A 26,399-nucleotide genomic window follows, 5' to 3' on the forward strand; every position below is an offset into this window, starting at 1 on the left:
CGGCTGAGGGAGGAGGGAGCCTGTGTCACCAGCCCCGAATGGCGGCGTCAAAGTGACCGGCTGAGGCCGCCAGGCGTGAGGACACATCCGGATTTGTGCAGAGAAGAGAGTCACTGTGTTAGCTCAGGTATAGCAGCCCAGTCCCGGAACTGCGTGAAACGTGGCGTACGAGCAAGCAGGGGCGGCGGCACGGATTTTGGCTTAGGGGATATTTTACGGGGGGCCTCTTGGGCATAATGGGGCCTCCTCACAGCGAGGGGGGGGGGGGGCTCGCGGACAGTACCGTATATGGGGGTTGGGGGCACCGAGGACGTGTGCCCCTTATTAAATTGCCACATTATTTTATCCAAGTGAACAAGCGTCGGCAATGATAAAATCAAGAATAGGGCCCTTCTGATTATCTAGCAAAGGGTCTCGCTATCTTAAAACAGCCTCCTGTTTCAGAAAAGTGTTTCCTAATGTATAAAGGTGCGTCCTAATTTAGATCAGCATGCTTTCGGTTTACGAATTACTCCCAAAACTAGTCAAAGGGGACTCATTATTCCAAAATAGGGCCTTTTGGTTCGGAACCGCGGCCAACTGATGCATGAAAGTCCCCTCCCTCCCTCCTAGAAATGGGACCTAAATATAGAGGGCGCCTCCAGTCCTAACCCAGAACAGGGGCCTCCTAGTTCGTAACCAGAGCCTGCCGAGCGAGCAAAGGGACCTTTGTAACGTACGATTGGGCCTAATTGTCTAGAGCATGGGCTATTTTTGTTCAAAAAGGTGGTCTCATGATACAGAAGATGGGCCTATCGATGTATAAGGGGGTCTTCTGTTTGTTTCTCTTTAGCTCAGTTTTAGGGCATCACCGATATGAAGCTGGGCAATCTGAGGGCAGATACATTGTCTTTAGTTCGAGAAAAAGAGGCTTCATGCCCTTGTCCCCCGCCCTGCCAAGCGAAGGAGGGGGGAGCACTACCCTCTCTGCCCCCCCCCCTCCATGCTGCACCACCCTCGCGAGAAAGTAACGGATTTCCGCGAGCAGGCGGCAAACAACATGAGCGTTTGTTTACTCGGATCAAATGATGCCGGAGTTTCGGCCATCAGCAAACGGACCGACGCAGCAAACCGTGCCGTCCCGGACAGATTCATTTCCGCTGGTGCTCTCCACGCAATCCCAGAGCAGATCTCGGCCGTGACCTGGCGGCAGATCTCGGCCGCGACCTGGCGGCATATCTCTGCCGCGACCTGGCGGCAGATCTCAGCCGTGACCTGGCGGCATATCTCAGCCGTGACCTGGCGGCAGATCTCGGCCGCGACCTGGCGGCAGATCTCGGCCGTGACCTGGCGGCAGATCTCAGCCGCGACCTGGCGGCAGATCTCGGCCGTGACCTGGCGGCATATCTCAGCCGTGACCTGGCGGCAGATCTCAGCCGCGACCTGGCGGCAGATCTTGGCCGTGACCTGGCGGCAGATCTCAGCCGTGACCTGGCGGCAGATCTCGGCCGTGACCTGGCGGCATATCTCAGCCGTGACCTGGCGGGATATCTCAGCCGTGACCTGGCGGCAGATCTCAGCCGTGACCTGGCGGCAGATCTCGGCCGCGACCTGGCGGCAGATCTCAGCCGCGACCTGGTGGCAGATCTCGGCGTCGCCAGCCGCCATATGGATGGCCGGCGGTCGGACGCTGTGACGCGCCGCCGGGGGCGGGTGGCCGACGGTAATCGGCGGCCACCGGGCGCGGACCACCTGCCGGCCCGCCCGGCGCTAACGGAGCTGGCTGTTCGCGGAGCAGAGACACTGCCCAGCTTGTCATCTCCGGATCCGGCCTGCCCGACGACAGCAGAGACACTCTCCAACTCGTCATCCTGGGCCAGAGCCTGGTGCTGACGGGGGCGAGATGAGACAATCGGCTCGCAGATCGTTGAAGATGTCGGGGGCTGCCTGCCGCGGTTGACACGGATGGAAGTATGGAATTCAAGTACTCGCTAGATTCTGTCTGGACCTCGGTACACGGCATAACACAGAGTTCAACCTGAATACAGCGGCTCAAAGACAGAGCGGCTTTAACGCCTTAACCCTTGTTCCGATTCATCGTTTTTCATAAGGCGGGAAATGGCAGGGGCCGATGTGCCGCCCTGGCGTTTTCAAACTAATAAAGATAGAGCTTAGCGGAAAACACCAGTAGATTGATCGCAACAAGATCTCGCAGGTCGATAACTGACCACTCATGATGCCAGGGCAACTGTCAAATTTCTCAGAAAATTGCACTTTTCCGCTTTACAGCATTATAAATATGTTACCATGCCTTGTTGCGACAGAGCGCCTAAACAGGCACATTCATTGTTCAATTGTGAGTATAATGGTGCTTATTTGATGTGTTTTGAGCATAATTTATGATACATGGCTCCGTTAATGTAACAATGTCGGCCGCGGTACGCGTTCTGCGGTATCATCTGCTGCCATCCGCTAACCGCGCTAAGCCGTAGATCGCCGTGCAGCGTTCCTAAAAAAACACCGCTGCTCCGTAACCAGAAAAGCTAGGAACACATTTTTGGTGTAAAACTACACACAATGAATGCCTTACAGGTTACTGAGCATTTAGGTGAACTTAAGTGCACACTTAAGAACACTCAAAAACCTTAGATGGTTTGCATCGGTCCCCTCTTATCAGAGCGAGGGAAAAAAGCGCTACATACACGCGCGCGCGCGCGCGCGCGCGCGCACACACACACACACACACACACACACACACACACACACACACACACACACACACACACACACACACACACACACACACACACACACACACACACACACACACACACACACACACACACACACACACACACACACACATGCACGTACGCACGCACGCACCACTACCAGACTGCCCACTGAGTAGTGAGTGGGTGTCGGGGCGCTTGGTCAGCGAGCAAAACCTTCGCAAGTTCCGTGCCCGTCTCGAGTGCCAGCTGGCAACACGGTTCGGTGCGGGGGGAACAACCGGACAAATTCCTGTGTCCGGTGGGAGACACGTGGACACGGACCTCATCCGTGTCCACGCGTGCGCGCCAACGGCGTCCGTACACGTCCGTCTCGGCCCCGGTGCCGGCTCCTGCTGGCGGCACTGACCTTCCAGCCCGGGCCCGGCCGCCTCATGAGCTATGGACTGCCGCCCGGCTCCGCACAAAAACGGGCGTAACGAAACCGCCCTCAGCTGGGTCTCGACAACGCAGGTGGACGCTCATGAGAAAGGCGCAAGGGAGGGAAGCAGAAAGGCGTGAGGGAGGGAAGCACTGGAGAGAGGGGGAGAGGGAGCGGGGCAGTGGGATTTATGGGATAGCCCGAACATGCACGTGGATTTCCTCACTGGCGTCTGTGGTCTGCAGAATGGCGGTGTGCGTCAGTGCCGGAATAACCAGATCGGGACTTGCGCTGGATTATTTGGGAGTAAGATATGTAAGTGATAGATTATTGGTCAGTTAGCTGCAGCCAGCGAGGCATTAATGAATGGCAGGCAGTCCATTTTTCATCCTTACTTCGCAGTACAAACAATGGTGCGCTGCTACACATCCAGGTTGGCTTAATACATTATTTTCCACAGTTTAGTCACGATCACACTGCCTAGGACCGCCAGTGCTGGGCACGCCGTGCTCAGATACGCTGCTGTATTATGCCGTTCATTCGGGCAGCATCCATCACTGTTCCTTGTGTGCTTCAGCAGCATGTACTTGGCCATGTGCCGAACGCAAGACGCGTCCCTTCTTTGACCGCATCAAAGACCTCCGTTCGGTCGGTGCTTCAGACCCATGATCGAAACCGTGCCGAAAACGCTGCGCCTCCTGCGTGACAAGTAAGTTCATATTTCTCCTTACTCACGGACGCGGACACGTTTCTCTACCACATGTGAGGAATCTGTGTTCAGAGTCAGGCCCACGTCGCTCTTGACGTCCCGATGTGCCCTCCACACCCTGCCGACGCGCCTCGGACATTCTCGGGCCGGCACGGCAGCCGGCAGGCAACGCGCGCACCTGTCACGCGCTCGGCTCATTACAAGGTACACGTACAAGTACTTGTTCATAGACAACAACTGTTTTTTATGCAATATTGTCTCACAATACATGTTTGGAGCAAGTGTTTTCAACGCAAAGAATAGCGACCCCGGGTTATCCGGTCATTTGATGGCACATTTGGCAGCCGAGCGCACCAAAGAAGCCCGTGGGAAGCGGCGGCGGGCTCGCCGGCCGGGCGGTGGGGATGGGATGGAAGCCGCCCTAGGCGCCGGCACGCCGCGCGCCAGGCGTTTAGTTACCGTCCTGTTGTCGACGGTGTTGGGGCGCGTGGGGATGTGAGACGAGGGGCCCGGCAGACGAGGTCAGTGGCACGAAGCAGCAGTTCTGCTGAGCGGCGCGTGTCGGTCTGCACAGCGGGACGGCCCGGGACGCCTTCAAAGGTAATGTTTTTGCTTGCTGTAGACAAATTCCCGTTCCTTTTTCTGGCACGCATGCGTCATGGAAGCGGGGACGATGCGTGCTGTCGGGGCAGCGCCTGCTTACCAGCCATCCTTTCTTACTTCCGTAACCTGGGAGCCTATCGGCAGGTTCGGGCTCGAGTTCAACAACCCATTTCCTCTCGTCATATCACGTGATACTGACTCCTGGTCCGATCTTGTTCACGGCTCGTTGGTCCGAGTCCGTGGTGCTCCAGCCGAAGTCGGGGTCCGTGTCGGAGTCATCGGGTCGCATCTTCGAGTGAAGCCTTATTGAAGTTTTGAGTGCTTTGGATCAATGGCTTCATGTCGGGCTGTTAAGGATTGACACCGTAAGTGACACAAATCTTCGCGTGGTCAACGTACAACTGACCAAGCGTGTCTTAACCGTAAGCTGGTATGATATGGCCGTACTTGACGCCGTGCCTAGTCCGCGTTGGAATGACTGTTGAACTGTGGTCAGCTGTCGAACTCCTTTGCGAAGCTTATTGGACGATGTTAAAGATTGTGCAGCCCGCACTGCATAGGTCAATTAAGCCGAGCACAACCGAACCCGACTGAGAGGCGCAACTGGTACGAAATGTACCTGACCCTTCTAAATCGCCACCCCTCATTATGTGTGAGAATGTACCACACAATATATACACAGATGCAAAACATACCATTGTCTATACCACACCGTCTCTTTCGCACGTGGTATGGGCTTGAAATGTGCCTTTCAGCCTTGGATGAAACTTGAATGAGAATCAGTGCTTAGTCTAAGTCGCAGTTGCTCAGACTAAGGACAAGTCTAAATCCGGCTCCCCTGTTCGAGTGCGAATCTATGGTTTTCTTACATTGTTTGATCCGTGTCCGAGTCGTATTCATCTACCAAATGACTCAATTCCCGGGAGGCCAGGCCCCAATAGGTCACGGTCCCAAGGGGCTCGAATCATGTCTTGATGTCTGCGCTGCTGCACTCGACCTTCGAATGTCTACGCAGGCCCCAAGGCTATGAGGACCTTGAGTTGAGTAGACACATATCTTCTTTTCTTTCTTTGTATTCTTCTTTTTGTGATCTTATTTTTCCCGTTAACGTGCCGGTCATGGCATGCTTTCGGAGCCATTATCTCGGTACGCGCGAGAGACAGTCAGATATAGGACTGGAAATTCAGAGATGCTAGTGCGTATCGTCACGATACACCGACGGCCGACCCGGTCAGGAATGTGGCGACCATTCGCCACTAGATCCGGATCTGAATCCATCCGCCACTGGATCCAGATCCGAATCCATCCGCCACTGGATTCGGATCTGAATCTATCCGCCACTGAATCCGGATCTGAATCCATCTGCCGCTGGATCCGGATCCGAATCCATCAGGCTCGGCGTCCCACCGGACGCATTCCTGGCCCGTATCGCAGTCCACGTCGGCCCGCGGCACGTCTTGTCCGGGCGGGTGAGGTCCTTTTTGCTGTCACAGTCCACCGCCGGTGTCCATCACGGGAGCCAATGAACCGCGCGCGGATGTCGGCGGCGCGGCCCGGCGGCCGGCGCGCACTCCGGCGGCGGCGGCGGCGGCAGCGACGCTCTGTCCATGTCCCGTCCGCACGGCCGGTCGGCGCCGCTCTGCTGGTCGCTGGCTCACCGGACGGCGGTGCTGGCTGCGGCCGGAGTCGGGAGAGAGGTACCTCTGTTCTCCGACAGACCCTGAAGGGAATAACGAACAGTGAAAGAGGCTTTGCCGTGGTAGACCGGGGGGGGGGGGGGGCACTTTGAAGCTAGACGGATTACGGGTACTGACAGGTGCAGCAGGTTAAGCAAATCTACGGATGCAGTTAAACGTTGAATTATAATTTTGATAATGACTTGTTCTCCGTTTCTAGTGATCGTAACAGAAATGGAGGCGTTACATTGAAGTAGATGTTGTATTTCTGGCACTGGTTTTCTTCAAACAGCGCAAGAGTTTTATCGCAGTGATTTTGTATTTTATTTTGATATAATCACAAATAACCCGCGGTGAAAAGATTGCCGCAAACTTGATTATCGTGTTCGTCGCAACAGCGCTGAAACAGGTAATCAGTCACGCGAGAACCTCTACCTCAAGAACAATACACCGAGTTGTAGAGGATCGCTGTGTGCCCATTTTTGTCATCCGTTTTTTCGTCATTTCTGGTCAAGCCGGATTCAGTGAATTTTGATCTCCTCAGTTCTCACTCTTGTCAGAAGCAATACCATCGCCGATCGTTTCCTCTGGTTGGCATCCATTTACGAGCTAGTCCATTTGAAGCTAGTAAAATCACAAGTTGCCGTCAGGAAGGACCGTTAAGTTATATCCTTCCATCCACTTTGGACGCTTACACATAGCTAACGCTCGGGAAGTGATCGCGATGACCTGGGCATGGCGACCGTCGCTGTCAATGTCCGGCCACAGCACTGACGTTCCCCACTCCCTGTGCTATTTGGTCGCGCCTGTCCATCGTTCCATCGGAACGCGAGGCGCCCATCCAGGGCTGGCCGGCTGACGGCGCCTCGGCAGTGACAAACGCTGCGGACGGTGGGCGCTGGGAGAGGTCAGTGTACCGCTCCCAGGCCGCTGCAAGGGTGGATACGCTGCGGTCAGCCGGGTCAGCAGGGGTCAGCCGGGGTCAGCAGGGGTCGGCGAGAGAGACCGCCATGACAGAGTGGGCCCGTGTAAAGGGAAAGGAGGCCTGAAGAGGGGGGGGGGGGGGGGCGACCTGAGATCAGACCTTGACACTCCCCTATTGCGGGATAGATCGTCGAGATTGGTGATGAGGATGGCAATGCCTTTTGCTTACACCTGTCCTTAACATAACTAGGAAATTTCCACGGCTATTGCATGATTTGGGGGGTGAAAATATCGACATGGTAGACGGCAGATCACTTCGATGCGACATGTTCCTGTTATCCACACTTGCTTTAACCGTAGGTCTGGGGGCATTACCCCACGCGTTACGCCTCACGCTTCCTTCAGATACACCTCGAAACCGTCAGCTCCGTCAGATGTCACCCCACCCCCGCCCCAGTCCTCGCCGCTGCATGACGTCAGCCCCGTCAGATGTCACCCCACCCCCGCCCCAGTCCTCGCCGCTGTATGACGGAGACGCCAGCCGGGACATGACCACGTGACGCCGGACGTAAACCGGGACGTGACCACGTGACGCCGTACGTGAGCCGGGACGTGACCACGTGACGCCGGACGTGAGCCAGAACGTGACCACGTGACACCAGACGTGAGCCGGAACGTGACCACGTGACGCCGGACGTGAGCCGGGACGTGACCACGTGACGCCGGACGTGAGCCAGAACGTGACCACGTGACACCAGACGTGAGCCGGAACGTGACCACGTGACGCCGGACGTGAGCCGGGACGTGACCACGTGACGCCGGACGTGGGCCGGGACGTGACCACGTGACGCCGGACGTGAGCCGGGACGCGACCACGTGACGCCGGACGTGAGCCGGGACGCGACCACGTGACGCCAAGCGTGAACTGGGACGTGACCACATGACGCCGGACGTGAGCCGGGACGTGACCACGTGACGCCGGACGTGAGCCGGGACATGACCACGTGACGCCGGGCATGAGCCGGGACGTGACCACGTGATGCCGGACGTGAGCCGGGCATGATCGCGTCCGAAGCGCACCAGCGCCGAGAGGCCGTTGACGCCCGTTTATGGGAGCGGGTCGTGCCGCCCGGGTCAGGACGGTTCGAGACCGCTTCCGCCGCCCTACTCTTGGCACCGGACCTCCCATTGTGTCCCGGCTCTGCCTGAGCATTGTTTTGACGAAGATGGGGAGGTGAGGACTGAGAGCTATCGCCGTTCCACTTGTGGCAGCTCCATTTTCGTCCATTAGGAAACAGGTTCCGCTTTTGAGATGTCCGTTGGGCTTAACAGTGTTCAGAGACCTTTGAGAGCCGAATCCTTCGCACTTGATGCGTATATTAAAGCCACGGTCTCTGGACGTGTTATATAGGTTCCACTGACTGGATAGCTGCGACGCAGAGACCCGATTGTGGGCCCGCAGCAGGCACCCCACCCCCTCCCCCTAATGTTGTGCCCGCATCCCGCACCGCGCCCCTCCCCCTGACCCAGACGGGTGGTGGCTGGTCCGGGCATCAGATCCGGGCCTGGAGGTCAGCAGGGGCCGCCTGCCGTCCCGACCACAGAGCGGTCAGGGTCAGCAGGGGTCGCCTGCCGTCCCGACCACACAGCGGTCAGAGACGGCAGGGGCCGCCTGCCGTCCCGACCACAGAGCGGTCAGAGACGGCAGGGGCCGCCTGCCGTCCCGACCACAGAGCGGTCAGAGCCGGCAGGGGCCGCCTGCCGTCCCGACCACAGAGCGGTCAGAGCCGGCAGGGGCCGCCTGCCGTCCCGACCACAGAGCGGTCAGAGTCGGCAGGGGCCGCCTGCCGTCCCGACCACAGAGCGGTCAGGGTCAGCAGGGGCCGTCTGCCGTCCCGACCACAGAGCGGTCAGAGTCGGCAGGGGCCGCCTGCCGTCCCGACCACAGAGCGGTCAGAGTCGGCAGGGGCCGCCTGCCGTCCCGACCACAGAGCGGTCAGAGACGGCAGGGGCCGCCTGCCGTCCCGACCACAGAGCGGTCAGAGACGGCAGGGGCCGGCCTGTCCTCTCGACCACAGAGCGGTCAGAGACGGCAGGGGCTGGCCTGTCCTCTCGACCACAGAGCGGTCAGAGACGGCAGGGGCTGGCCTGTCCTCTCGACCACAGAGCGGTCAGAGACGGCGGGGGCTGGCCTGTCCTCTCGACCACAGAGCGGTCAGAGACGGCAGGGGCTGGCCTGTCCTCTCGACCACAGAGCGGTCAGAGACGGCAGGGGCCGGCCTGTCCTCTCGACCACAGAGCGGTCAGAGACGGCAGGGGCCGCCTGCCGTCCCGACCACACAGCGGTCAGAGACGGCAGGGGCCGCCTGCCGTCCCGACCACAGAGCGGTCAGAGACGGCAGGGGCTGGCCTGTCCTCTCGACCACAGAGCGGTCAGAGACGGCAGGGGCCGGCCTGTCCTCTCGACCACAGAGCGGTCAGGGTCAGCAGGGGCCGTCTGCCGTCCCGACCACAGAGCGGTCAGAGACGGCAGGGGCCGCCTGCTGTCCCGACCACAGAGCGGTCAGAGACGGCAGGGGCCGGCCTGTCCTCTCGACCACAGAGCGGTCAGAGACGGCAGGGGCCGGCCTGTCCTCTCGACCACACAACGGTCAGAGCCAGCAGGGGCCAGCTGGCCGTACCGACCACACAACGGTCAGAGCCCCGGCCAGAGCTCTGTCAGAGCCCGGCCGTCATCACCACCGGCGGCCAGTATGGATGACGGTATTTAGGCACGCCAGCCTGCCAGCCGGGGATAATGAGCTGACTGGCCACCGGCCTGCGCCTGCGCCTGCGCCTCTCGCAGACGCGCCTGGCAGCCTGCGCCTCTCGCGGACGCGCCTGGCAGCCTGCGCGGCTCCCGCTTCAAAGAAACTTATCTCTAGTGAAGGCGTGGCGCGGGGCCGAAAGGGATTCTCGTCGCTGCTTTGGATACGAAACGGACTGGTGTTTTCTCTCTCTGATGTCACATCTGAATACGTTGCAAAGACAGATGCGAAAAACAAGTGGGGGAGATATATTTTCCAAGCTTTCTGAGCGGTCTACCGTTGCGCTCTCCGTCCATGCACAGCGTCCACAAACGCTGCTGTCGTCAAGAATGGAATGGAAATAACACTGAGGCCGGGACAACTGATCACAGACACCCTCACCGCCCGAGCTATCCCGATCTCTAATCTCGCACCCGCTCCGCCCCAACGAGAGCCAATCGTAACACCCTCTCCCATTACACCGATGATACCATCAGCCCGTACAATCGGCTGACCCATCGACAATGAGCCGTGATCAGTGAGCAGTCGGACACCCCCGTCTCGAGCTTCTCACGCCGTTCTTACGTGGGTCACGTGCTGCGTATCGCCTGCCGCATGGCGTCTCCTTGTTACCTGCCGTTTTACATGGTGTGACCATGTTACCTGTCGGCTCTCGTGTTACATGTCGCGTTACGCGTTACGTTATCTGGCGTTACCAATGCGGACTTACAGTGCAATGCGCGGTAACATCGGTGTTGCGTGGTGCTGGGTACGCTCGCGACGGCACTTTGCATCCCCGTGACACCGGCTGGCGACACCGCGGCCACGCTCCGTGGTGCGTCTCGTGATCTCGGGCCTGGTCTGCGGCGAGCCGGCGGGCACGAGCGTTCCCACCGGAAGGCGGCCGATGGCCAGCTCCGCCTCGTGCGTCGTGTCCGACGCCGCCCCGGAGGCGGGGAGGCGAGGTCCGGCGGCGGCGGGATCGGCTTTCGCTCGCCCCCGGAGGTGCCGTCGCCGCCCGGTCCAGTGCCCTCGATACGGGGATTGCGGTGCACAGTGGCTTTCGTGAGGCCGTCGATGACCGTTTGCGGTGGGTGGCACACAGTGGGCTTTCGCGAGGCTTTCGGTGGCCGTTTGCGGCGGCCGGCGCCGGTGGGTGTAGCGGTCTTGTCGTGCTACTGGCCGGCGTTCTTTGCGTCCGTGACGCTGTCTCCCCGCCGGTGGGTCGTGAGAGGTTTCTCCGGTAGTCGTGTTGGCTTCCGGGCTTTGTCATGCCTTCGATTAACACTGGGTGGGACGGCTAATTAGCAATTACCGACAAGAACCCAGTCATCGCGCCGCTCCAATGGATTCGCTGCTGGAGTAGCACGCGTCGTGTTTGCAGATGTGTTCCCTCACCTGAATGTCCACCTGCGACGCCACATGGCGTTTGCCAGACAATGTGAAGGACAGTGTTTGCAACGGGCCTCGGTCTGTCATTCGGAGCGTGTTGTTTGAGTTATCCATGCAGTCTATTAGCAGCTGACACTCCGGTGTATTGCTTTTCATGCGAGCAGTACATCTCCCGTGTGCATGCTTCGGCATGCCGCCTGTGCCAATGAGGCGTCTGTTATCAGACGATCATCGGAGGGCTGTCAATAGAGCAGTCCCTTGACAGAAATTATCAGGACGACTGGCAATAGAGGCGTCTGTTTCAGACTATCATCAGGACGGCTGGCATGTAAAGGATGTCTTGCAATCACGTGGTCTTGTCGTGACTCCTTTTATATACCAAGACGACAGCGTCGCCGGATAGGCCCCCCCGGGCGCCTAACCGTACTGGGCGAGGGGGGGGGGTCGTCCTTCGGTACATTGTTGGAAAGGCTTCAGTTTCCTAATTTTGAGAAGAAAGTTGGGAAAATTCAGAGGAGCTTGTTTTTCGGGGGAAGGGAAGGCGTCGTTTGGTGCAGTTTTTGTCGTTTTCCGTGCTCAGTCTCCCCCCCCCACCAAATTATCTTTCGAAATTGCGTCCGTGCCCCATGGTCGTCACTTTACAAAAATATTGAGGCTCCATTAGTAACTACGACTTGTTAAGTCGGTCTTTCCATGAATTACCATAGGCCTGACGGGCTTCATGTTAAGATTCGAAACTGTGATAATGAGCCGATGATGGACGAATGGTGCCGTGTTGGCAGGGGTGACCTTGGCTCAGCCGTGGGTGTGCCGCTGGGTGGCTGCTGTGGGCAGTGCTCTAAATCACTAACTGCCATGCCGTACAAGGGCGGATCAAGAGCACGTGCTTGGGGTGATGTGAGCGAGCATATCGCGCGGCTCGCCAAATTGCTCCGTTGGTGCCGCGCTGGGGTGTTGAGTGAGAGAGCATTGTCGCACGAATCAAAGGAACACAATCGTCCCGTTTTCCTGCCTCCCACATGAGGGCTCCTCATGACCTGACCGTGCACCGCTCAGCTGACCCCGTGCCGCCGCCGTGGCGCCGGCGACCGGCGGCGCCAGTGGAGCGAGCGGGGTGACCCGGCGTCCCCAGCTGCGGACCACAGCTGGGCCGGCCGCGCCGCGTCTGTCCGCCGATCGATGGCGCGCCCCTGCCGCGCGTCACGCCGTCACAGCGGCCGTGACGGTCGGCGTGACGCGCGCGGGCGGCGCCGGGCCGGCGCAGTCGTGACGGCGTCGCGGGACGCTCGAGTGGCGCGACCTTCGCGGTTCCGGGCTCACACGTGGCGCGCCGAGAGCCCTCGCGGACGGACGAGGATGGGGTGCGCGTGCAGCCCATCGAAAGACTCACGTGGCGCAGCGCGGGGACACTCGAGCGGGTGGGCAGTGCTGGTGACTCGAGCGATCGGTCACCCTGTGCGGACCTCGAGTGACAAGGACCGTGTGGCGCGTGAGTGACACGACCCGAGAGAATATTGTTGGCATTGACCTGGGACTGTAACGGCGGGTGACCGGGGCCCGACGGCGGATTGTAGAGACGAGTGCTCAGTGTGACCTGACGTGATCTGCTTCGGGTCATGCCGAGGAGGTCACGGTATGACCCGCGCCTCGGGCGGTACCGGTTTGGCAGTTTAGACGAGTGGTTCCTGTGGTTCGCCAGGCAAGTGCTCTCATTTTTAGCTCGCAGTGATATTACCTGCATTTCCGTATTGTTTAAATCAGTTTCAAAGCTCGTATCTTTTGAAACCACATTAAAACGCCGAGGTCGTTGCTCGCATCCCAGTCATATGGCGCTCGTAAAAACACTTCCGTCCATTACGGCCCCGTCTAGGAAATGGTTTTGGTCTGGATGGACGTCCCGATCGGGGAGTTAATTCGTCGAGACGCATCTCGCTGCTCCGGTCCGAGTTCTTCCCACCACTCCTGTGAACGTCCGCCCCTCGACGGGTGGCTTCCGTCGTCCGTTGGTCCGCCGTCCGTGCCGTGCCGTTCCGTTCCGTTCCGTCCCGTCGGGTGCGCTGACCGCCGGCTGTCGTGCCCGTGACCTCGGCCGCCGGCCGCTGGCCAACTGTCAGCCGTGTCGCAGGCTCGGTGTGACGCAGTGGACGGCCAGCCGCAGCCAGCGCGCCACCCGCCACCTCGTGACTGTGAGCTCGCGCGTGCGTGGAAAGACGATGCGATAAGCCTCGTTTGTGGGCAGGTTTAAAGATTGAGGTCGCTGGCTTGAACCAGCCGAAAGGGTTGCTGAGGTCAAGTCGGTCGCGAGCTATCAGCAGCTTAAGATGGGCCTCGCCCTGATAGCGGGGGAGGGGGGGGGGGGAGGTGATGCGACCCCGTAAGATTTTATGAGCAAACCTCTCCGGTATGCAGTGTGATTCTGTCCAATTTTTCAATGCCCCGTGGGATATTCATTACGCATGTTTGGAGACTATGTCCCTAGCATTTGTGGTTACGGAGCAGTGGCGGTTTTTGAGGAACACTGCTCGGCGATCAGTGACCTGCGCGGGGGACAAGCGACGATGCTGCGAAAGCGCGTGGCAGGCAGACATCGTTACATTTATAAAGTTATGCACGATGGCTATACACGATGGTACTCAGAATTGAACAGAAAGCATGCCTGTTTAGGTTTTGTGTCGCTATTACGGATGATCATGCTCAGATGAGCGAGTAGATTTGAAAAAATGCGATTTTGGGAAAATTTGACCTTTCATTTGGCACAATGGGGTCAGTTTTTTATCTAGCAACATAACACTGCTTAGCAATTGCGAGATCTCGTTGGAGCAATTCACTGGTGCATTGCTACCCTGAAGGACTCCTGTAAGGCTGCGGACTATCGACAAGTCGGCGAGGCAATACAGGACAACAAAAAAGACAATAAAAGGCACATGGTTTTCCTTTCAATTCATTGACATTTATTATGCGGTATGGTTTGTGTGTGACACAAGAAAGTTAAAGTGCACCCCGCCCTCAATAGCAGCTGAATGCAGTTTGTAGCGGTTCTTACAGGAATGACCCACCTAACTACTCAATGAAGTCACGCCAACCTTCAAAAGTTTAGGTTGTTATTGTTGAGTTTTTCAGTGAGATGTTGCGTAAAGTTGTTTAATTTGTGCAATATGGTTTAGTGGCTTGGCATGTCTGCGATGGGCTTTTCGCTAGAGCTCTGGCTAGAATAATGAAAATATAAAAGTGCATGTTTTGCTTGTCGATTTTTTTACTCGCAAAAGCCCGCCAAGTCTGACCCACAACTCGGCCAAAACCCGGCGGGTTCTGGTGGGTCAGATGCCGGTGGGTTGGAAAGTTTCGTCTCTAGACTCTACTTTATCCAGGCGTTTGAGAGTGGCTTGCTTCTCATGTTCAACTGCTAAATCTTACTTGAGTTAGTTAACGTGTGGTGCGCCATAGCCAGCGTAAGTCCCATTAAGCGTCCTCCAGCGGTGCTGGTCTCTGACACCATTCGCAGGTCCCCACCACCTGGTTGTATGTCACGGGGAAGGCTTGTTTCGCATTTCCCCCCGATCTTTTGCGGGGCACAGCCCACAGGCAGCGGATGACATACAAACACTGCTACTTCGTGTGAACTGACTTCGCCTGTAAGTGAAGGACAATCTGTTGGCGATGGTCTTGGAGGAGTTGTCCCACATTTGGGGCGTATTCCAAAGTGTACTCTGGAAAACATCATGATCAATTCCATATAATGACAGCGGTGGTTAGTATCACTGCAGCACATTACGATGTAATGAACAGATTGCTTTGCATTATTTTTTAGTCTAACTTACGCCGTCAACGTTTTGTCACAGCACAGCATTATTTTTTCCTTGTCACCTCAGCTTGTAAACATAGTCAGCAACAACTGACGGCGGTAGAATCTGCTAGGGACCGTCGTCAGCTGTTGGACTTGAAGCACCTTCTAAAAGTGGTGCCTCTACTGGTATGAATGACGTCATAAATGAGTGTTTGTGATTGGCACATGGGGCGGAGAAGGCCGTTTACCGAGTAGCGCTTGGGTTGGAATTTGAAGAGTGCGTCATAGACCATGTGATAAACCTATTTCCCAAAGCTGAAGTGACCTTCGAAAAGAGTCACTGTGTTACACGCCATTGGGATAGATCAAAACCATAGCATAACTTTTCGTTGAATTCGCGTGATCATAATCGCACGTAAATAATTCGCGTGGTCTGTATATATGACCCCCTAACAGAGTGTTCCAAGCCACCGTAGCAGTTACTGCAGAAGCACTTTGACCAATTAGGGTTTTGCAAACATTACAGAACACGCGCATTATTAGAAACGCGCAACCGAAAGGTATGACTTTCTTAGTGATGAACAGATGAGTCCAATTATGTGTGCAATTAAATTTCTCCCTCCAGAGCAGCTACTTCAAATGGAATTCTAAACTCTTCAGAAGGATTTCGGTAGAGCTGATATTACCGATCATATCGGACGCGTCTTATCTAACAATACGTGAAAAGTACAAAAGTGGCATGTTTCCTTTTAAAAATACAAGTTTAAAGGACAAGAAAGCTAACAAGAGCTATGTGCTGTGAATTTTTAACATGCGGGAATGGGAGTTTCGACCAAGGGAGCATTGAGTGGGGGCAGTGCAGTGTCATGTGTGTATAACCCCGCTTAAGCAGTAATCAAATGCTGCCACCCCATCACCAGCAGTTCGTGACGAGCCTCACTGTTGCCCTGACTGTTGGCCGCTGCCGTGTCCACAGTAAGATCGAGGCCGAGGTGCACGAGGAAACAGTGCGCCAGCGCAGCCAGGAGCAGCGGCACAAGAACGCGCGGCGCGCCTGCCTCCGCTGCGGCCAGACCTTCCGCATCCTCTTCAACAAGCGGCTGGAGTGCCAGCTGTGCGGCGCCAGCGTCTGCCGCCGCTGCGCCAGATACGAGCACGGCCGGCGTGGCTGGCTGTGCCTCGTCTGCGAGCGCGAGAGGTGAGCACGCTGCCGGCGCTGAGAGGCTGTAGGTGGAGGCGAGCTCTGAAGTGACGTGTTTTCAGCTCCCCGGATCGGCAAGACGATGCTAGTCAAAGCAGGGCTATTTCGTCGTCCTAATAACGAGTTTTCTCATTGCACCATGGCGCGGGCTAATAGTATTCAGGCGATTAGCGAATGTTGAGGAGATACAATCGCTTTTTCCGTTGTTAGCGTCCTTTTTCCTGCTTCGTTGTGTTATTCCACCAGCAAAGAGAATAGTTCCGTCGTAAAAAGTCTGACACAGTTTCCCTGACAACGACAGCCAGTACGCTTGTTGACAACTGCATCCCGGCCTGATAAATACGTGACCTCGTTTTCCTCGGAGCCCACGCCAGTCGGACAAGGACGTCACAGCCCGCCGATGGCGTCAGCATGAATGCAGCCCGCGTATGGGGGAGGGGGAGGGGAGGGGCAGGCTCTGTCACCTTCATTGTCCGAGAAGCGCACCTGTGACCGCGTGCCTGCGGCGCGCACCGGTCTTCCGTGTCAAGTGGTCGTCACCAGCGCAGATAAGCCCAAGTCGTGTTTTAATAAGAAAAGTTGCCTTGTGCACGTGTAGATGGAAATGTGATTGATGTTTCGTACAACGGCGAAACGTGTGGATGGCATTGCTGGAACAGACTGCTCCCCTCTCCCGCATCCATGGTTGCACATCGAAGTGAAATGGTAGGGTGATAGACAGCGACCGGCATCGTCATTAGTTGACGTCAAACAGGATATATTGTACTCAACCAAGCTCAATTTAAAACAAACCCAATCAATCAGTTACATTTTGCACCGCAGTAGCCTCCAACAAGTCGCTCTCTAAGAAAATTCGTAGCACCAGCTGGTCTTTGCGGCTGAGCGGTCGCACGTGCACGCCTGCAGCCGCATGTGTCTGGTTAGCTCACAGTATGTGTCCGGTTAGCTCACAGCATGCGCGCTGTCGGGGCGTCCACGTACGCCAGGCTGCGCGTGCCAGTGTGCGTCCGCGTCTGCCTGTGTGTCGGCGTGTCCGCGTGCGGGGGTGTGTGCGGGGCCGGCGGCCGGCCGGCGCGCTGCGGCCGCCGTGCGCCGCGCGGCCCCGCCCACCCGCTTCCGGTGTGTGGTCGGCCGGCGGCCGGCGCCGGCTGATGCTGCGCCAGCGCGCTGTTCCGCACCGGCCAGCCGCCGCGCCGCCCGGCCGTGTCCGCGCCGGCCGCCGCGCTGTCCGGTCGTGTCCGCGCCGTCCGCCGCGCTGTCCGCTGTCCGTGCGCGGTGCCGCGCCGGCGGGCTGACCCGATGTGACCCGCCGGCCAGCTCATGGAGGAGCTCCGCTACACCTGCGACTCGTGAGTGCAGCGGAAGGGGTAGCAGCGGTGTGACGTGAGGGTAGGGCGTGCGGGCGCGAGTTGCGCGAGCGACCTGTGCTTTGGAGGTCAGATGTGAGCGATCAGCACCGCGCGGTTGCCACAGAGGCGAGTGTGGGAGACGACGAGCTCGTGACTCGTGAGTGGGACGAGTTCACTGGCCTCCACGCAGCGACAGACGTGAGAGGCTGCGACACTAATGGCCGCAGTAGTTACATGCGTCGATAAGCAATCTAACGATGCGGCGGGGAAGGCGGGCCTCACATCGCTGGTCGCTCAGGCTCGGACAGATCACCGACCTGCATTTGGTCTGCCGCGTTAAATAGACACATCACGTCACCTTAGAGGTCAGATTCATGCACTGTTGGCACGAAAATGCTGTCGAAATTAGCCTGCATGCATATTGATCGTTCATCAGTGCGATATGAAATGTAGGCCGTGGGAAACACGGATATTCGCTGACGTCTAGTGAGGATAGCAGTCTCATCGACATCCCATCTACAGGAGAGTAGACGGGATAACAAGTGATCTGTGAGTACCACCTCTGTGAAAGCCCTCTTTCAGCCCTGCCGTATCTCGAGGAGCGGAGTTCATCAAACCCAAACGACAGTCACGAATGCGCACCGTAGAAGCATGTTACCAACGACCGTAGCCGACGTTTACGAGCGTACGACTTGCGCCATGGTGTCCGCACTGACTCGCGAGCTCATTTTCGCTTCCGCGGTCCAGCTGTGGGCGAGCCGGGCAGGCATCCTCATTGTTATTAGGTTATCCTCAGGAGGATAACCGGGCGACTCCATGAGGATAACCGGAGAAACACAGTATTTTTGGTTATCCTCTTAAGGATAGCTGGGGGATTCGCCATGCGCTCCTGCTTGCTGGGTGTCACGGTGGCAGGCCATTATGGCAGGAGTACCTTCGTGGGGGGAATAATCGTCTGGGCTTGCTGCCCAATTGGCGTGTGTCCTATGTATGTGCCGGGTTATGACGTCATACGCTCTGGAAGAGGCGTCCGGTCTCCGGTGGACAAGCGTGCGCTAACAGGCCGCGTGCGGAGCAGCGGGCTGGACTGTCCCTAGCGAAGAGTTTCATCCTCCTGCAGAGATTAGTGGGAGACCTGGCAACGCTAAACATCTGAGATGTCCGTGTGCGTCATTCAGCGAACAACTTGGTGTGCATTCGCTGTCGTTTTTAAGGTGTTCGTTTCAGCTCTCACTGGAGTTCACGATGCTGTGCATTACAATCAATATCTGGATACGCAAAACGCACGAATTATTGTAGATCGACGATCCAGCATCGGACTGTTACCCCGATGTCCCTGATTACCCCGATTACCCCGATGTGTCCCTGTTAACTACGCCAGCGCGGTACAGGCTATCCACGGCGTGCACAAAGCTTCTTTTGGAGTCACTTGCTTTCCCGCCGAGCGCCCAAAGTTCGCGCAAAATCTCCATGTAGCGCATGGCACGCATACCAAAAATCACAAGACACGTGGCCTCGTGATCCCGCGTAAAGTCAACCTTACTTGAATGGGAATCTGCCGTGATAAGCATACGGACAAGTGTGTGTGTATCTCAAGGTGCGGGGGGGGGGTCATTCACCGCCCGACATATACGAGCAGAAGGCGGCGCCGGTGTCGAGCCGGTGCCGCCGGCTCGGCGAGGGGCGCTTGTATGCGAGACCCACCAGGCCCGACGCACTGCCGCGGTGCTGTGCGTCTCCAGTGTGTGCGTTGAGGGTGGGTGACCACTCCCGTGTGGGTTGTTGGGGCGTGCCCTGAAGGTGCAGACGTGCCAACACGCTTGGCTCTGGATGTCAACGCAGGTGGAACTTGCGTGCCCCGCACCGCAAGAGCAGTTCGGCGACTGGTACACAAACGTGCCGTGCGACATGGGAAAGTGTGGGTGTGTTCCGATGTGTTCGTGGATTATCGCTATTCATTGTGGACTGTGCATTTGCGATGACACGCACTTTTGTATGGCGTCTCTTCATGGCTGGCTCGTCTTTATGGACGCGTGTGCGCATACCACGGCGCGGTTGCGTATCGGTGTGACGGTAGCTGTGCATAGATCTGTGACGATGCGATGCATCTGTGTGCCTTTATACCGGCGTGACGGTTTGGGTGAACGAATGTGTGTGACATGACGTGGTTGACCGAATTGATGTCTTGTGGATCAAAGTAGCTGTAGGAAATGCCTATGCTTATGGCTGTGTGTCTGCATGACTGCATTTGGGAGATCAGTGACTGGGTGTTTACCCGGCGAAGTATGCAGGTTCATGGGTGATTCATTGCTCAAACTCGGCTTACTTCGTGGGCTGTGACACAGTTCATTTACCTCATTATGCTACCGGAATACTTTGCCCGTGCAAGTGCTGTTCGTGACGTACACTCATTTCGGCCTCCTCTTGAACTATGTGGTCAGATAGGACTAAGGAGTATTTGTTACATGCTCTGAGTGTTGAGTTCATGCCTGCTCACATGCCGTTATCATTAGCTTCAACGGGGACTTTGGTTCCGCGCTGCTTTTGGGCACCGCGATACCTCGCCTTGCCCGTTAGTCAGCGGGTATTCATTTTAGTCCCTGGTTGTTAGCACTACGCTGGGCCTGCACTGGGCCCTGAAGGAGCTTTGTGATCGATTCGGCCTTGTGATCCACCTGCGTCAGTGATCTGAGTCGGTGCTGGTCACTTGCTATGTCTTATGATCAGTCTGGACGGGTAACAGACTTTGGCTCGGCCTTGTGATCACTCTGAGCCGATAATGGACTGTGGCTCGGCCTTGTGATCAGTGCGAGCCAGCATTAGACTAGCTCGGGTATGTGATCGGTCCGAGTCGGACCTCGTGATCAGTCTGGGTCGGCTCTAGGCTCTGGATCAGCATTGCAATCAGTCTGGGCCGACACTTGACTCTGGCTCGACCTTGTGATCGGTCTGGGCCGACACTAGACCTTGTGATCAGTCTGGGTAGGCTCTAGACTCTGGATCGGCATTGCAATCAGTCTGGGCCGGCACTAGACCCTGGCTCGGCCTTGTGATCGGTCTGACCCTTGTACTGGACTTTGACTCGGCCTCGTGATCAGTCTGAGCCGGCCCTGGACCCTGGCTGGACCTTGTGGTCAATCTGAGCCGGCCCTAGACCCTGGCTTGGCCTCGTGATCAGCCTGAGCCGGCTCTAGACCCTGGCTCGGCCTTGCGATCAGGCTGAGCCGGCTCTAGACCCTGGCTCGGCCTTGTGATCAGTCTGAGCCGGCCCTAGACCCTGGCTCGGCCTTGTGACGGCTGCTTTCAGACGGCAACCGTTCCGCGACCGCGCCGCGCAGTTGTGGTGGCTCTTGGGCCCGCCGGTGGTCGTCCGCAGTCGTGAAGCGTGGGATTCTCGGTGATTTGTGGGCCCGTGCTCTGGTGTGAGCGTGATGCACTCACCTTACATGAAATCAAGTTTATGAAGTCATTAATGGCCAAAGCTGTTGCGGCACCGGCTCCTGGGTTTCAGCTCTCAAAAGTAGAGCTGTTACGTACAATTACTGCACATATGGTCGTCACTCTGTGATGGAAGGCGTGATGTGCTTTATGCAATTGCGTCCCATTGTGCACCGATAACCGGCTCTTTTGAATTGCATTGCTATTTTGTCCTGCAAGCTTTCGTTACCGCCCGTTGATTTCCGGTGGTCTTTCAACAGGGAGTTGCAGGCCAACAAGTGGCTGTCTGAGATTCAGTTGAAGCATCGAGTCAGCATACGGACCTCGACCGGCTCCCGATTCTGTGAGTGCCGTCCGCCATAGCCGCGTAAATGACCCGTTACAGCAGTCGGTTGACAGGGCGAGTAAAGTCGCCGCCTCCCGGTCCGCTGTCTCATTTGGGGCCGGCGGAATGTGCGGGACTGATAATTAAAAGTCGGGGGCGTTTGAGGTCAAGACGTCAGCGCCGTTATCAGCACGTGTTCTCTGCACCGTTGAAGTTGGCGAGCACCTGAGTACCACGTTTCCGGCCGGGCTTACCCCTGACTAACAGCGACCCGCGAGTGCTGCGGGGGCGGCGTCGCGAGGTTCAGGGCTTCGCACCTCATGCCCTGCTGATTGGGGTGGGCGGAAACGGGGCATGCAGATCGCCTTGAGCCTGCAACCCAGGGCACGTGTACAAAGCGGATGGCGGGCCTGAGGCGAAGATGGGTGTATAGAGAACATTTGTGCCACAAATGCATCCTGGTCAGTCTGTTCTTATGTGATGTTGTGATAGATTCGGATTGCAAGCTTTGCTTGTCTAGGTTCCTCTTTGGGGCTGTATGAGTTGCAAGCTTCGTGCAGTCGAGCAACAGGTTCAAAGCAATAGCTATGGTTCCATTTACCTACACGGAGTCCTTCTTCGCTTGAACTTGCTGTGTTAGAAAACAGCCTTACACCAGCCCCTCACCAATGTTCGCTTTTGTTGTTGTGTGTTACGACTCCCAGAGTTATAGTAGGTAGAAGTGCTATTAAATAAATACTAGGTGTACTGAATTAGCACAGTTGTCAAACTTACGTGCTCTTATGATATTTGCCATAGGCGTGATTAGTATCTTTATTTCTTATCACATTAGTTGAGGGCTTCTAGCGTTTATCATTTCTCAGAGAATAGCTTGGATAACATTGAGTTTGCACGACATATCAAGCGATGCCGCCAATTCTATTCGACTCTCACATCAACGATAAGAATTGCATCACTGGCCTGGGCGGTCACCCCGCATCAAAGATGACCGAAAAACCGCGCCAATCAGACCACTATCCTTCGCGCGGAAAAAGGCGCGCTATCAGAGCTCGTCCCGAGCGGGGCGCGATAGAGGTCGTGCGCGCGGGCCGGGCCGGCAGCTTATCACGCGCGGAGGCGGCCGCCCCTGTGCCGCGCCAGGTCAGCGGCAGTAGGCCGGTCAGCGCGCGGCGCCGGCACACCGAGCGTCGGAGGCGCGGCGTGCCGCCACCGTCGTGTGACGGCCGTCACCCCGACCGCGTGCGGTGTTCACCCGGAGGCGCGCCGTGGCGTGGCTGGCACGGGCTGTGGCGTCGGTGCACCGTGCCAGGGCCTGTGTACCTAGCAGCGGGTCGGCGCGCGGTCTGCCGTGCGGGTCAGTGCGGCGTCGGCGCGGTCGATGCCGGCGCCGCGGCGGGTTTCACTTCGGACCGTGCGGGCCGATCAGCGCCGGGGACGGCCGGCCCGGAGAGGCAGTCGGCTCGCAGGCGATCGGCGCGGCGCAGTGTCGCCCGGGGGTGGAGCGGCGACTGTCGTCTGGTGACCGGCCAGTGGGACGCCAGCTGGGACAGCGCTGACCGCTGGCGAGTTGGCCAGCCCAGCGCCTGGCGACTCGGTCCAGCGCACCAGCGACCGTCGCGAGGTGGTGTTGCCTTGATGTCCGGCCGGCAGTTGGCCGCTGGTGCTGGTGATCGGTGCTGACCTGCGAGGCGACACTGAGCCTGGGGCGTCGGTGTCGCCTGCCCCTGGACACGTCATCGAAGATCTGTGCAGACTCGTATCGTATCACGTGCTCGGGCATCAGCTCCTTCAGCGATTGTCGCGGGCTGGTGCCAACTTACACTGCACGGACGCTGGTGCCTGGTGCACTGACGCTGGTGCCTGGCGCTGTGACGCGTCGTCTGGAGGTGACCCACCTCGCCAGTGGTGCTGCCCGCCCCGTGATGGCGCTTCTGTTGGTGCCGCTGTTCTGGGCCGGCGTGGCCATCTGCGTGTTCATCTCCCTGCTGCTGGCGCGGTTCGACCTACACGTCCTGACGTCTTCTCCCGGTAAACGAGCTCATCTGATGGCGAGGATCGTGTCCATCATTAAAACGGTCGCATATGATCTCCAGCAGCCTCCGCTCTGGCTGTCAGCTTTCCGTTTGTTGTGTGTCCGTGTCCGTCCGTCTGTTCCGTGTATTATCCTCTGTGTTTTATGCTCTCAGCCTATTTGTCTCTGCTGGGACCCTTGGCCCTTTTCGCCTTTGCCTTTTACCTTTTTGGTCAGCCAGCATCACTTAATCGCCATCATTAGTGGTGGTTTTTGTCATCTTTGTTGTGAAATTCTCTGCACGCTCCTCTCCTCCATGCAGACATGCATGCATCATGCGCTGACGTGGCGGTTTTGAGCGCCTGCGCGTGGCTGCGTGGCTGCGTGTGATGATAGGTACGCACGTCGTCTGGCTCCCTCGCCCGTCCGCGAGCATGAAACGCGGGCTTCCTGCTCACACTCCACTCTACCGTATGTGTGTGTCAGCGGTGCTCGCCCCTCCTCCCGCATACGACTCTGTCCCCCATCCATTGACATTCTCTGATTCTCGTTTGCGCTCCAGCCCTCCTTTGTGCCTCTGTGTCTCTCCCCCCGCGTGTGTGTCTCCCCTATGCGTGTCTCTCCTCATGTATGCGTTTGTGTCTCCCATCCATGGCCCGTCTGAAGCTGTTACGCATACTCCCGACATCCCATGTGCGTCTACGTTGACGTATAGGCAGTTTTCAATGCACACATCGTCATTTACATCGTTCACCTGTGAACTTAGTACAAACCAGTAGTTTGGACTTGGCCTTAATGGGTGCACAAAGGTCACTCGTAAACCCGCTAAAAGACGCACATGGACTGGCAACCTCATGTTGCCCGTCATATTGCTTCTGTGTCCCCTGTGCGCGTCTCTCCCGTCGCGTGCGCCTGTGTCTCCTGTGTGCGTCTCTCCCGCCGTGTGCGCCTGTGTTTCCTGTGCGCGTCTCTCCCGCCGCGTGCGCCTGTGTCTCCTGTGTGCGTCTCTCCCGCCGTGTGCGCCTGTGTCTCCTGTGCGTGTCTCTCCCGCCGTGTGTGCCTGTGTCTCCTGTGCGTGTCTCTCTCCCCGGTGTGTGCCTGTGTCTCCTGTGCGCGTCTCTCCCGCCGTGTGCGCCTGTGTTTCCTGTGCGCGTCTCTCCCGCCGCGTGCGCCTGTGTCTCCTGTGTGCGTCTCTCCCGCGCGTGTGCTGTGTCTCCTGTGTGCGTCTCTCCCGCCGCGTGTGCCTGTGTCTCCTGTGCGTGTCTCTCCCGCCGCGTGTGCGCCTGTGTCTCCCGTGTGTGTCTCTCTCGCCGTGCGCGTCCCCTTCCCCCCGCCATGTGCACCTGTGTCTCCTGTGCGTGTCTCTCCCGCCGTGTGTGGCTGTCTCCCGTGCGCGTCTCTCCCGCCGTGTGCGCCTGTGTCTCTCCTCCGGTGTCCGTCTTCTCCGCCCATGTGTGACTCGGCGCGGCCCGGCGTCATCTGTCCGACAAATGACCGGGCCGCTGTCACCTCGGACCGCGCCCGGATGACAACATCGCCGACTGTGGCGACACGTTCCGTCACCGCCGCCCGGACCGGCCAGCCCCGTCCCGCCGCCTCAGGCTGTGTCGAGGGGTGGGGGGGGGGGGGGGGCGTGACACGGCGGTCCGCTCTCCCGCCCGGCGACTGGGTGTGGCCTCAGGCTGTGTCGGGGGGCGAGGGGCGTGACACGGCGGTCCGCTCTCCCGCCCGGCGACTGGGTGTGGCCTCAGGCTGTGTCGGGGGGGGGGGGGGGGGGCGTGACACGGCGGTCCCGCTCTCCCGCCCGGCGGCTGGGTGTGGCCTCAAGGCTGTGTCGGGGGGCGAGGGGTGTGACACGACGGTCCGCTCTCCCTCCCGGCGGCTGGGTGTAGCCTCAGGCTGTGTCTGGGGGCGGGGTGTGGTGACACGACGGTCCGCTCTGCCCGCCCGGCGGCTGGGCGTGGCCTCAGGCTGTGTCGGGGGGGGGGGGGGGCGGGGGGCGGGGCGAGGGGTGTGGCACGGTGCTCCGCTCTCCCGCCCGGCGGCTGGGTGTGGCCTCAGGCTGTGTCGGGGGGCGAGGGGTGTGACACGACGGTCCGCTCTCCCGCCCGGCGGCTGGGTGTAGCCTCAGGCTGTGTCGGGGGGCGGGGTGTGTGACACGACGGTCCGCTCTCCCGCCCGGCGGCTGGGTGTGGCCGAAGTTCGCGAGGCGACTTTCACGCCCCGCCGCCTGCTGGGACCGCCGTTCTCTGAGGCATGTGTCGTGCGGAGAATTGGGGAGGCGAGCGCCGCCGGGGCATTGTCTTCGCGTCTGCGTCGTTTGTGTGTTACTTCGTTCTATACCCGCAGGTGGCAACTGCGTTTCCGAGTAGAACACGATTACACCGTGTAGAGGTTGGTTTGCGCACCAGGTAATCCGTTCGCGGGTATAACGCAGGCACACGTTGAGGTGGTTACTGTGTGCACTAGATAAATATACACGGCTGATAACTGGTATGGGCGAAATACCTGTCAACGCTGATGAAACTCGATATCAAAGAAGAATGCAACGAGCCTGTAGCATCCCCTTATGTTTTTAGGCGAGAGGGTGCAACGATCATCAAGTGTCCTTTGTATATAAATGAGCGAATTTATATCGAGGATTTCTTACTCATTTTTATGCACTAAAGAGACTAGATTCTAACTTCACGTGACTTACGTGACTGCGACTGCAACTTGCGGGACTGTGACTGTGACCTACATGACTGTGACACGTGGCTGTGCCTGTGACTTACGTGACTGTGGCTGTAAATTACGTGACTGTGGCTGTGACTTATGTGACTGACTGTGACTAACGTTCACGGACCAGCAGCATCTTTGGCGTGAAAGCTCCCTACTTCAGTTGTCCGCCCGCAACTTTGTCTATGCCCTCGTCAGCCTGGGCCCTGGGCAGCTTTGTATGGCTCGTCAGGCGCACTTACCGGAACCTTTTTGTAGCGGCACGTGCCGTAGCGTCTTTGTTTATCCATCGTCAGCTATGCCCATTCACGTTCCATTTCGCAGCGGTTTCATCTCCGCATATCGGTGTGA

General features: G+C 58.0%; 1 protein-coding gene across 1 annotated transcript in view; it reads left to right on the plus strand.

Annotated features, from left to right (window-relative positions):
- Window positions 1-26,399, plus strand: part of LOC119106136 (striated muscle-specific serine/threonine-protein kinase) — a 75,053-nt gene that overhangs the window by 6,057 nt on the left and 42,597 nt on the right. Inside the window, exons 3-4 of the mRNA XM_037229734.1 lie at window positions 15,983-16,204; window positions 21,255-21,337. Coding sequence (XP_037085629.1) covers window positions 15,983-16,204; window positions 21,255-21,337 — 305 coding nt within the window. The remainder of the gene's footprint in view (window positions 1-15,982; window positions 16,205-21,254; window positions 21,338-26,399) is intronic.

Source organism: Pollicipes pollicipes, unplaced genomic scaffold, assembly GCF_011947565.3.
Source record: "Pollicipes pollicipes isolate AB1234 unplaced genomic scaffold, Ppol_2.1 Scaffold_6138;HRSCAF=7277_pilon_pilon_pilon, whole genome shotgun sequence".
Lineage (NCBI taxonomy): Eukaryota > Metazoa > Arthropoda > Thecostraca > Pollicipedomorpha > Pollicipedidae > Pollicipes > Pollicipes pollicipes.